We start from the raw sequence: 12,053 nt of genomic DNA on the forward strand, positions 1-12,053 counted from the left end.
ACATTAAAGCATGAGAACCTCAGGTTTCATATTAAAAAGTTTCTGGTGTGAAATCCTGGCAAGACACCCACTGATTTCAGCTGGACCAGGAGTTTTACCCATAGCTTTTACGGTTGCGGAGAAGAGTTTAAAAATGTGACCTGAATGCACACTAAAAACTCAAACAGGACAGCAAATTAAAAAAAAAAAAAACTACTTTTTTGAATGTTTGAGGTTGGAAATACTGCATTTTTGTTCACTAAGCAGCCTACTGTTTGTGGCAGTAAGTAATGACTGGCCAAAATCCTGTGGCTGAAGGTTGGACTGTGCCAGGAGGCAAGTAGAGATGGTTTTCTGGCCACTGAGGCAATGTCAGTTAGGATTCTTTCTTCCAGTGAGCCCCAAACAATCCCTGTCTATTCCAGCTGGGAGTCTCTTCTCTTCCCCCAGCACCAAACTCCACCCCTGTCCAATCAATTTCCAACTACTCCTTCAAATCAGGAAAGAAAGGCAAGGCTGCACACAGTGTGCATCAGGGGAGAAATCTGCATGGAACTCAGTTTCATGATGCAGCAGGACAGATGAGCTGAATAAAGCTGCTAGCCCTTCAGGAGTGGATATGGTCACCTAATACTCATCAAAGTTGGTATAGTGAGTAATGAGCCAAGTTTTGTCAGCTCCAGTTTATCAGAGCTTCTGGGACAGTGTCTAAGGACTCAATAATACAAACTGTGTCTATCAAGGAAGTCCACAATTTTTATAAAGCACACGTTATTAACAGTAATTTCTAATCAGTAATAGTACAATTTAAAGATTAAAGTTACCTTGATATTGTGTTTTTGATGACAGCTGTGGTCTTTAGAGTCTGCTTGTATTTTCCTCCTTTCTTTGTCCATTTCTTTTGATTCTTGAGAATTGAATAAATCAGACCGTGAAGAACCACATTCTCTAAGGAAAATAAAATGATGTTTTCAGTGTTGGTAAGTCATATAGGCAATTCTTAAGACTATAGACTGTATATGTATTGCAAAAAAATCCCCATAAATAGATGGATCACAGATAGCTTAGACATATTTAAAGAGGTGGTCATGTAGCCAAGCTACCAAGCTCTTCAAAGTTCTTCAGACTACTGACCAGCAAGAAAAGAACTAAGTGGACAGCACCTCTAATCAAATAGCAAAGTGATGTTTTCTATAAAGAGTGTACATTTATACCGTTTCTGTCTACACATCAATCATACTCAATATGCTATAGCAAATGTTGTTTCTGCTATACAGAAAAGGAGGTTATGGAGGGAATTTCTTCAGGTCACTAATTTTTACAGAAAACTGGTTTTAATTATAGTGACTGCATTCTTTTTTATAATGGCACATGCCATAAAGCTTACAAGTGTAACAATAAAATCTAATGCATCTTTTAGAGAAAAAAGCTTAGTTTATAGGCATGTACTTTAACACAGCTAAATAAACAGTGACTAAGGTGGAGGGGGAACAAAAATACCTGAAGGGTCAAATCCTATATTTTTCTATATACAGACCCAAAAGATACATTTGACTAGACTGGGATTGCCCAATAGATGTACATATTAAACTTCAGTGATGCTAAAATTAATCTATGATTATTACATGTGATGATTGGTGCTCAATTACTCCATATATCTAAGATTCAATATGGTTTTAACCCCTAGGGATTTTCTGTGGTTTAGCTGAATCTAAATCTAAACTTTTTATGCTTTAAATGGAACATATTTCCCAATCTGCTTCCCTAATAGCTACAGTACTGCAACAGAGATAGAAGGAAAGTTAGTTATGTTTTCAGGATTTTTTAGATTTACAATTTATAGCATGGGGAAACTAAAAAACTAAAGAAAACAATCTAGAGGTAGTAGTAGTCAGCACAAAACAACTGAAATACATTTTTTAATTACTTTGTTTCCTACACTCCTCCACAACTACCCCTCATTATGATTAATGGGCATTAGACACTGCTGGGTTCAGATACTTGCCTCTTTTCCCCTTATTTTTACTTGTTAGTGTATAACATAGTAATTCAAGCAAACTCTGTGCTCTGTGCTATTTAAACAAACATTAAATTAACTTTAGATTAATTGAGTTAATTTTTATAAATAAAAATAAATCTGTCTTTAACTTACTTTTTCTCAAAAAATATTTTCTTTCTTCTGTTTTTACTCACTTTCAGACCTATAGAAATTTAACACAGAAAGCACTAATCCAGCAACTGAAAAATGTTAAGTCATTTGAAAGGAAAGTTGCAGTTTAAGGTACTTTATTGTATTCAGAAAATATCTTGAAGACAGAAAAAGCTACCTTTAATTTCGTCCATTTCCTTCCTTAACTTTGTGTTTTGCAGAATAAGATCCTTAACTCGCTCAGGAATATTCTTGCAGAGTTCCTGGGCTCTCTCATTAGCTTCCAGGGCCCATTCATGTTCTCCCAGCAACGAGAGCGCCTCACAGAAGCGATAATGACCCTAATGTGAATATCAATTTAAATTTTTTTTACAAAGTGATGATTCTTTCAAAAAAGAAAAATACTAACTTGTAGCTGAAAGAGTGTCTTAGTAGACTGAACAAGTTAAAGTTTTGACCTACTCAGTAACATACAAGTTACTATCTGTTCTAGCCAACTGCTGAATGGCCAGTGTTACATAAGATTTGCCACATCAAAACAGATTAATGATCAATCAAGTCTAGTATCCCATCTCTGGCTTCAGAGAAAAGTGAAGATGCCTTTCCCTAAACCGCAATATCACTTTTGCACTTAAATATGGACAATTACACAATTGTTCAAGTCTTTTTAGACAAAACTTTGGGAATGAGACTTCGTTCACTGTTCTGCATATTTTATTATGAAGTGTTGTGCATATTCTAATGCTATGTAGCAACATAATACGTGTTTTATTTATCACAACAGTGTTTTTAAAATGTACAATATATTCTCTACCCTCCAGCCTCATGCATACAAAAACACCACCCAATAATATTTAAAAAAAAAAAAAATCAATCTAAATTTTAATTTTTTTTTTTAAAGTTTACTCTGATTACTGAGCTGAGCTCCTGCCACTTCCATGAGAGCTAACTGGAGTGGAGCTAACTCTGCATCTAAAAGGATTGTGCCCTTATATCAGACACTGGGATCTTGTATTTAGACCATTTGATGTATTTTTCTTTCTACTGTAAAGATAGAGTTGTTGCCAAATTTACATTAAACTAACCTTTGGCCAATTAGGCTTCAAAATAGTGGCCCTTTTTCCATCAACAAGAGCTTTCCTTTAAAAAAAAACAAAAGGAAATATTTATTAGTATTGCAGTAGTACCTAGAGTTCAGGGCCCCACTGTGCAGGACGCTGTACAGATATAACAAAGAAAGAATTCCTGCACAAAACAATTTTTAATTTACATGTAAGACTAGACAACAGGTGTTTATAACAAAAACTTATGGAGGGGGTCTAAAAAGGAATAATAGGACAATAGCTGTTAGCATAACAAGCACAGCATACCAGCTGCCTAACTATCAAGTTTTTTGTAGCCATCAACGCAGAGAGGAGTTGTAAGGAGGGATCTGAAAATGGACAATAAGGTGGCCTTGTGGCAATCAAGACAGGCATCATTTGTGCATTAGACGCAGGGTTCAACTTCTCGATACCATGCAAAAGGATGCTAACGGTGAAAACAAGTATTTTGATGCAGTGGAGAAGGGGTAAGACTATGAAGGGATGCAAAGATGGGTTGATGTGGTCAAAACAAGCCATCAAAATTGATTGTTACAGCAGCATTTTAAATGGCTGTAAGTGGGGCAAGACAGGATTTGTCAACACCAGAAAGGAGGATATTGCAGTGACTGAGATGCAAGATGAAAGAAGACCTGAATGAGAGATTTAGCTGTGTGGATAGAAAGGAAAGGCAGGAAGTAGCAGCAAGATTTAGGCATAGTTTGGATGTGAAGATCGAGACAGAGGGATGAGTCAAAGATGACACCCAAATTATGGTCTTGAGTGAAAGAGAAATTGAGTCTACGTGACTAAAAGCGGGAGGGAAAGAGGCTTGTATGGGGGGAAATCATATTTTGATTATGTTGAGCTCTATTTTGGTTATGTTGAGCTTCACCTGACAACTATATATCCACAAAGAAATGCCAGAGACACAAGATGAGATTTTTAGCTTGGACAGGTGACACATCAGGAATGGAGAGGTAAATCTGAGTCATCAGTATAAAAATACTGAACTCATATTTATGACTAAGAACAGTTAGGAAGAAAAAGGAGATGAGAAGGACAGAGCTCTTTGGGATTCCCACAGAAAGTCAGAAGGGAAATGAAGAGGATTCTTAATAAAATGCTAAAGGAGTGGCTGGAGAGGACAGTCATGAAAGCAGAGGGAAAACAAGATTTAATGAAGAGCATGGTTAACAATGGCAAAATTTAAAGACAGTGACAACAGAGTACTGGTTCTGAGTTTTACCAAGGAGAGTTCATTAGAGATTTTGGCAAGAACCATTTCAGTGGAGGGAAAGTAAGCCTGACTGAAGAGGGGCTACAGTGGCATAGGAGGAGAGGAACTCCAGACAGCTGGAGTAGATAATGCATTCAATTAGTCTGGGGAGAATTAGAAATGAAGGGGAAAAGGGGCAATAGCTAAAGAAGCAAGTAGGGTTTCAGTGGGTTTTTGTTTTTTAAAATGGCATAAACTAAAGCATGCTTGTGCTGCAATGGAAGGGAGCATGCTAAGAGTGAGTTTGAGCACCAGGGAAATGGAGGGGATCAGAGTGGCGGTAAGGTATATCAGGAGATGGGATGGGATCCCTGGCACAGGTGGAAGGTTAGAGGAAAAGATCAGAATAGTTGTAATATTTAGATGCTTTGTATTTGCTGCAAATTATATCTATATAATTATCTATATAATTATATCTATTCAAAATATACATGTTTTCTAAAGATGTTTACATCTTTCAAGTTTTCAATCATATTCTCCTCGTGGAATTTCCTTTCAAATGGATGGAAATCCAGCCATGCAAGATAAACACATTTGCTGGATGGCTCTGCTCAGACAATCAGCAATAAAATAGAAGGTTGAAGATGAAAACAGAAAATAGAAAATAGAAGATGAAACTTAAATATGAAGCCTAACAAAGAACTAGGATGACAACACAGCTCACTTTTTTTTTTTTTTAAACAGCTATTTTCAGTCTGCCTGAAAACAATCAGTTTTATCCTGTCTCCTTTATACTGTGCTATTATTACTTCAGGAACCAAGCATTGTATCTTCAAGGGATTAAAATACTACTTTACCAAGTATACGGCCAATTCAGAGTTTGCAATTACAGGAAACTTCAGCATTTCAGATTCCAGAAATGATTTACTTACCCATATTGTTCAGTGAGAAGAAAACAGAGAGCCCGGTTACCGTAAAGAAGATGGTTTTCAGGACTTAAAAATAAATTATTAAAAAGGTATCAGTTAATAAAGTATATTACTTCTGAACAATATAAAATGACTAATCATAAGGAAAACAAACTTTCATTTTTCACAATAAAATTCTCCAACCACTCCATTTCCTCAATATGTGCAAGTCTGTGACCCAATCCAGCAAACACTTATAAACATGCTTAATTTTACTAATCTGAATGGTCCCATTGATTTCAGGTGTGTAATCTCGGGCAAGGTACAGAACTCAGTCAATTCTGGCAGTTCCCTCCCCACATTAAAAAACAGTTCAGAAAGATCTAAATATTCAGGGGAGGAAGAAATGGGGTGCATCAGGAGCAAAGCATTAGTGAAGATAAATTGCAACTCAGCTCTGTTGAACTTATTGAAGTGCAGTTCAAATCCTTTGAGAGGGTATATTTACCATGATTTTCTATTAGCTCAACTTCACTTTTTCAGGCTGAAAAAGGTGCCTGAGGTGCAGAAAGGCCAGCTGTACTGTAATATATACTGCACTTTATTTGGTGCTGAAACTAATGTTTTTAGGCAAATATATTCTTGTTTCTGAACAATACACTAATACAACTACTCCATTAAGCCCTCTTGAATGAATTACTGTAGACTTCCTCTGTTCCTGGATCAATCCAATGCTATCCAGAGGAGTTGAAGCAAAAATCAGAACAACAGCAAAACAGATTTTTCATTTGTGACTTGTATTATTGCTTATGACTTCATTTAACAAAGAAACATTAACAAAAAAAAACAAGAGGGTATTTTATTCTATTTTGACTGTTGTTTTGGAGGTTCTCCCAGCTAGCTAGGAATCTTCTTGCAGCAGACTGACAGCTAACAAAATTCTCTGATTGAAAGAGGAAGACTGGCCTTTTCTTGTAAGCTCTACCATGATGCCTTCAGACACAAATACTTTTTTTATTTACTACAGAAGTAGAGAGCATTTTATCACTGAAATATAGGAATGTCTAATCCACAAGAATTATAAGGGGTAAAGTGAATACTGATGAGTGCTAGGCCATAGGGTTTAAGTATCTACCACTAAAATAACAATTTTCATAAAAATGTCACTTTTCAAATAACAAACATATCACTGCCCCTAACTATTGAAGGGAGGAGAATACCAAAGTGGTGGTAAAGGAAATTAGCTTCCTCACCCTCATATAAAGGAAGCAATTTTCCAGCCTGTGGTTCTCATGTTTGTTGTCTTTGATTATGACTATAGTTCTCCACTCAGTTCTATGAACAACTACATCTACAACAATGCTGCATCTTTAACTTTTTAATTGCTGGACACACGGGAAGAAACTGCAGAAAACAATGAGAACACCTTGAGCATGCAATAAACAAACTATGTTTTAATTCCACTTATCGCTGTCCTAGCCATTTTACAAGATGGCTTGTACCAAACAGTTTCTTCATCTCAGGTAGGTGTGAACTGGTACAATCTACAAAGGCTTCTCTCTAATATAGACAGGAACCCAAAAGCACTGCTGCTACAGAAGTTTTTTTCAGTTTTTTACCCAGGTGGCTGCTTTACAGATGTCTGATTGGTACATTGTTCATGTAGAGGTGGAAATCGATCTTGTGGAGTGTGTTCGAGTTCCTGGCAGCGGCTGCATATCATGGTGACTATAGCAGAGGTGAATGCAACTGGAAATCCATTTTGAAAGCCTTTGTTTAGATATGGCTGAACCCTTTGATCTTTCAGTAATAGAAAAGAATAATTTTGATGATTTTCTGAACAGTTTAGTTCTTTTGAGAATGCTAGCGCTCTTCTAACGTCTAGCATGTGGAGCAGGGCCTCCCTTTTATTGCATGTGCCTTGGGAAAGAACGATGATAGGTATAAGCTAATCAAGTGGTATGAGGAAAGTATTTTTGGTAAGAACTTTGGATGTGGTCATAACGTAACTTTATCTTTAAAGAAAATTATATATGGGGGGGTACAGCATGAGAGCCCCTATTTCCTCCACTCTTCAAGTAGATGAGATGGCCACAAGAGGGTGGGGGAGGAAGGGACTGCAGGGTGATCTCCCAACTCCATACAGCCAGTGGCCTGTGCTCCCTTCTGCCATGCTGGAGCTGCCACATTTATTTATTGACAAATAAAATATGCAGAATTTTAAAATACTGTGCACAGAATTTTTATTGTTTTGGAGCAGAATTTTTAATTTTTTTGTGCAGAATTCCCTCAGGAGTAAATAATATATTTTTTGAACAATAAAGAAAGAAAATGAGGGGAGAGGAGGATAGTTCAAACAAACTAACTCTACTCTATCACTACAACAACAACACCACTAAAGAGTAACACTAAAGATATACTAAATAGGCTCTGCTAAGGGCTCCACCTCAGGCCAAAAGTGGTTGAGAAGGAACTGAAGGCAGTTTGGCCGCTTAGCATAATATAGAGCCGCCAAAAGCAGCCCAAGACTGTGGGAGTGTGTATAAGCAGCCCGAATGAGCACTGCTACCAAAAATCTCCAATCACAGGCACAGGGATGCAGACTCACCTAAAGTGGAGCACTCATACGGGAAGCTACTCAAAGAAGAAATCTACTTTACCAGTTGGCACACAGTCTGAGGGGAGACATTAGGAAGGCATCAATCCTTTCAAATGCATGCCGACAATATATGTCAGGCCCAATACTCCCTAAGATAGGAATCTTTATGAAGTATACAGCCTTTCCACAGACACAACTGAATTTGCCAAAAGCAGCACTTGCTTGTGATAGCACTGTTAATTTCAGCAAACCAGTGTTTTGTTGCTAGTTTATTTTACAAGGCATAGCATTATACACTAAGTAAATACTGTACCATTTGCATGAATAATATTTGTTTTTGTTTTACGTTTCTTTCTCCATTTGAAGTCATACCTATAAAACAGTTTCCACAACCACCCAAAGGATGACTTCAGGGGAGGAATAAGCAACACATATTAGATGAAGTAAGCATGATCTCAAACCCTAAATATCCCACTGGTGCCAACACTGGGTCAGCCCCACTAGTGCCAGTAACACTGGGAGCCCTATTGTAGGCAGCTATCAGCTCCAGTAGCCATTTTCAGTAGTGTATCCTGTTTTTCTGATGGGACCATGTTTAACACACAGCACTGAAATTGGCTTCTGAAGCTGAAGGGCCATTTACCCTACCGCTACCAACACCGTTCGAGCTGATGTTGCTGAACTAGTATTAGTAATGGTGGGCATTTTTTTAAAACGCCACTAACATAGACAAAGATAAAAAGTGTCTTTAGTACTAAGACAGGAAACAGAGATAATATGAAAGTAAACAAAACTGTGGTAAATCAGTTAGGCATCATCTGATTTTTAAATGGGTGGTCAAACAAACCAAGACAAGTCTGAAAAAGATAAAAATGTGATATACACAAAGATGATCTAGTTAGTTGACTTAGTTCTTACCAAAATTCTATGGCTTTAGTGTATGAGCTTATAGCAAAAGCAAATTTCTCTTGGGAAAACTCACAATTTCCTCTCTTTTTCATAAATTCACTTTTCTGTAAGATCAAGAAAAACAAATATGCAACCAATCAGAATTTAACCCAACTGTGATGAGAACTATAAAAGCATTTAACAATATGTATTTAAGTATCTCATTCGTGTGTATACCAAATGTTGAAATGTACTCATAACTAATTGACCTGGAGCAGTGTAATTATCTGAAAAGGCATGCAACTCCTAATAAGTGTTGGAAAATGATCCTATAAAAGGAATACTCATTTTTGGCCAATAGCTTCTCTACAAGTTTCTGTAACTTTGACTATCTTTGATCACTCTTGTTTTTTTAAAAAAAAATTATACACACACACACTTTAGTATTTTGTCCTACCTTTATACAGTTTTCACAACTCTGAACTTCAAACTCTTCAACTAAATTGCAGTCTTCCAATGCAACTTTAGTTATATAATGTTTATCTGTAGGCAGAAATTAGTAAAGTAAGGAAAAAAAAAACCAAAAGCCAAACAATAGGTTTAACTGCTTGCTTTTAACAATCATTGTATATTCTATAACCGTAAACAGGATGTGTCTAGTTTTGTTTTTCCCCTCATCAACAACAGAAATAAGCTAAAACAAAGTAATAAATTTCGAACAGAATGTGGATTATTTTTGTTTCCACTGTTGCACAAAATATGTAAGTCCCAACTGAATTCAGCAAGGTACTTAAAATTACGAGCATTGTGCCTAACTTGAAACATGTGAGCAATCTCAATGAAGTCAGTGACAATACTCACATATTTGAAGCCAGCATGTACTTAAGTACCTTGCTGAATCAAGGACTAAATGATTCTCCCTTTGAACTAAAAGCCCAAACCCTGCCATCCTCAGCCTACATCTCAGTGCCATGGAGCCTTTTGCTACTACAATAGAACTTTTTTGGATCATAAGAATTAAATTCTCATCTTTCTGAATAATTTATTCAAAAGTTTCATGAAGCTGACAGATATTATTCAGCTCTAATCACAGTAATATAACAAACAGATATAAATGTGTTAACCATCACAGTCATGTAGTAGAACGAACAGCAGTTAAGAGTTTCACCAAACATTTTGTTTCAATCAAGTATTTCATTTGGATGACAAAGTAACAATCTTTCACTCTACCACTGTTATATACTTTAAAATATCCACACAAAATGGATGTAAAGTTACCTATTAAATCCATTACCATTTCAAGACTTTGGGAACTAAGAAAAATATTAGCCAGATAATGAGTACCAGAGGGTACCCACAAACAGTTCTATGAAGGAGAAGAGCTTACACTTAAAACCAAGTGGGCTAAGACTTTAGAGCTAATTATTTACTAGTCTGGAATATTTTAAAATGAAAAAATTGAAGAGTTTCTAAAAATATCTGACAGAGTCAGTATATGGGAATGTTGTCTTTTAACATAGGAGGCACCCATCCTACCCACAGGACATCACAACAAGAGACAAAGCCTCCTGAGCAAGATGACTGCAAAATTTCTGATCATATCCAATCGTCAGACTGTCTCCAAATGTTATGGAGTTGTTTTAACTTTGAAACTGACTTCTCACTAGTTTCTAATGGGACCAAAATTATCAGTGTCCTAATCTGCCTAAAGACACTGTCAAACTTGTGGACTCCTGTTTAAATTTTTTTTTTACTATACTTCAGATAATTTTTAGAAAGTGCTAGTGAGTCACTTCTTTATAATTAGATATAAACTCTTGTTTTGTTTTTTGTTATACTGAAGTCTTTCATCAAATGTTAGACCAGCCTTGTTTTCTTTAACAGTCATTCTTGAAAAGGAAGGTAAGAGAAAATATTCTGGTTTATTGTCTCTCTACGAAAAAAAGTACCTCACGCCAAGTAGGATTCAGATTCCAATGTCACTGATGACAGAACACATCCCAGTTATCAAAAGCTTATTTTTAATACAGAAGGGGATATCATACCAATGGCAGCTGCAGCAAGAACGATGATAAACACTGGAGCAAAACTGGATATTGCAAAGGAAAGACTGCTAAGCTGTTTTTCTAGCTTTAGAATAGCTGACAAAACTGAAGAGTGGATGACTCCACGGAAAAATTAAGTATACTGCATTTAGAAACTGTTTCACTTAGCTGATAATCATGTTCTCTGTCTTTTCCTTTGTTATCTTCTAAGAGTTCATCTGGCTCTTGTCAATTATTCCACAAATGAGGTTATGATATTTAAGATACAATCAACTGCTGTGAAAATTACTATCACTGACTAAGAGTGGAATGTCAATGAGGGAATAAGCAGCAGGAAGGGATAAAGTCAAGATAAGAATTTCCTTTGTAATGAACATTAGAAAACAAATACATAAGTACGAGAGAATAATCCTCTGTACTGAAAAGATTCTAATTTTCCCACGATACCTCAACTGCTCCAAAGCTAAAGAAAAAAAAAATATAGGACTCAGACACACATCCACACCCCCAACCACCCCATGACAAGGTATCTTCCCCCATTTTTTTTTTTAAATGCTTGTCAGTCTGGGCAACTGCACCTGAATTGCCCCTCTATGATCCAGCAAGAGCACCCAATCTTAGATTTCCCACTCCTAAGCCATTACCACTCTTGGACTGACATATGCACCTCTCTACTTCCTGACCAGGGCATGTCCAGGCTGCACAGTTCTCTTCTAAGGCTGTTATTCCCCAGCAAGGCAGACCACCTAACAGGCCTGTGCCTGCACTTGGCTTACTCTTCAAAGGCTGTAAACAGTGTAACTGCTAGAGTTACAAGTTATCACAGCTCTTTCTAAGCAAATATGTTTATTCTTAAAGTAAAAGCATTATACAGAAAGCATATTAAAACCAATTAAAGAACGTACATGCATGCTAATAAGCTACCAGAGATTGCCCCAAATCCTACAAGGTCTCTGGCTGGTGAGTAGTCCTTCAAGCCTCACCAAGGTTTTTTTCCCCCCTCATGATCACAAGTTCGTAATTGCCTTGGCTCAGAAAAAAGCACCCCCATGAATCTGCGAATTACTCCTCCATGCTGTTTGGAACTTTTGATCCTGGGAATAGGTAATTCATAGATAAAGGTCTTGAGGTCTTGTCCCCAAAGCAAATACCCTCTAGAAAACCTGCTCAACTATAAATTCATT

The 12,053-nt window shown here is 36.8% G+C and overlaps 1 protein-coding gene across 3 annotated transcripts in view; it reads right to left on the bottom strand.

Annotated features, from left to right (window-relative positions):
* Positions 1 to 12,053, bottom strand: part of TTC3 (tetratricopeptide repeat domain 3) — a 131,330-nt gene that overhangs the window by 96,164 nt on the left and 23,113 nt on the right. For 2 of the 3 annotated variants that reach the window (XM_073360973.1, XM_073360964.1), the window contains 7 exons: positions 9,282 to 9,367; positions 8,855 to 8,949; positions 5,362 to 5,424; positions 3,214 to 3,268; positions 2,307 to 2,469; positions 2,132 to 2,180; positions 804 to 927 (listed from right to left, as the gene is read on the bottom strand). In XM_073360973.1, the coding sequence (XP_073217074.1) occupies positions 804 to 927; positions 2,132 to 2,180; positions 2,307 to 2,469; positions 3,214 to 3,268; positions 5,362 to 5,424; positions 8,855 to 8,949; positions 9,282 to 9,367 (635 nt within the window). Of the gene's footprint in view, positions 1 to 803; positions 928 to 2,131; positions 2,181 to 2,306; positions 2,470 to 3,213; positions 3,269 to 5,361; positions 5,425 to 6,956; positions 7,138 to 8,854; positions 8,950 to 9,281; positions 9,368 to 12,053 lie in introns of all 3 variants that reach the window. The other variant, XM_073360955.1, reaches the window with a different exon arrangement.

Source organism: Lepidochelys kempii, chromosome 1 (genome assembly GCF_965140265.1).
Source record: "Lepidochelys kempii isolate rLepKem1 chromosome 1, rLepKem1.hap2, whole genome shotgun sequence".
Classification (NCBI taxonomy): domain Eukaryota; kingdom Metazoa; phylum Chordata; order Testudines; family Cheloniidae; genus Lepidochelys; species Lepidochelys kempii.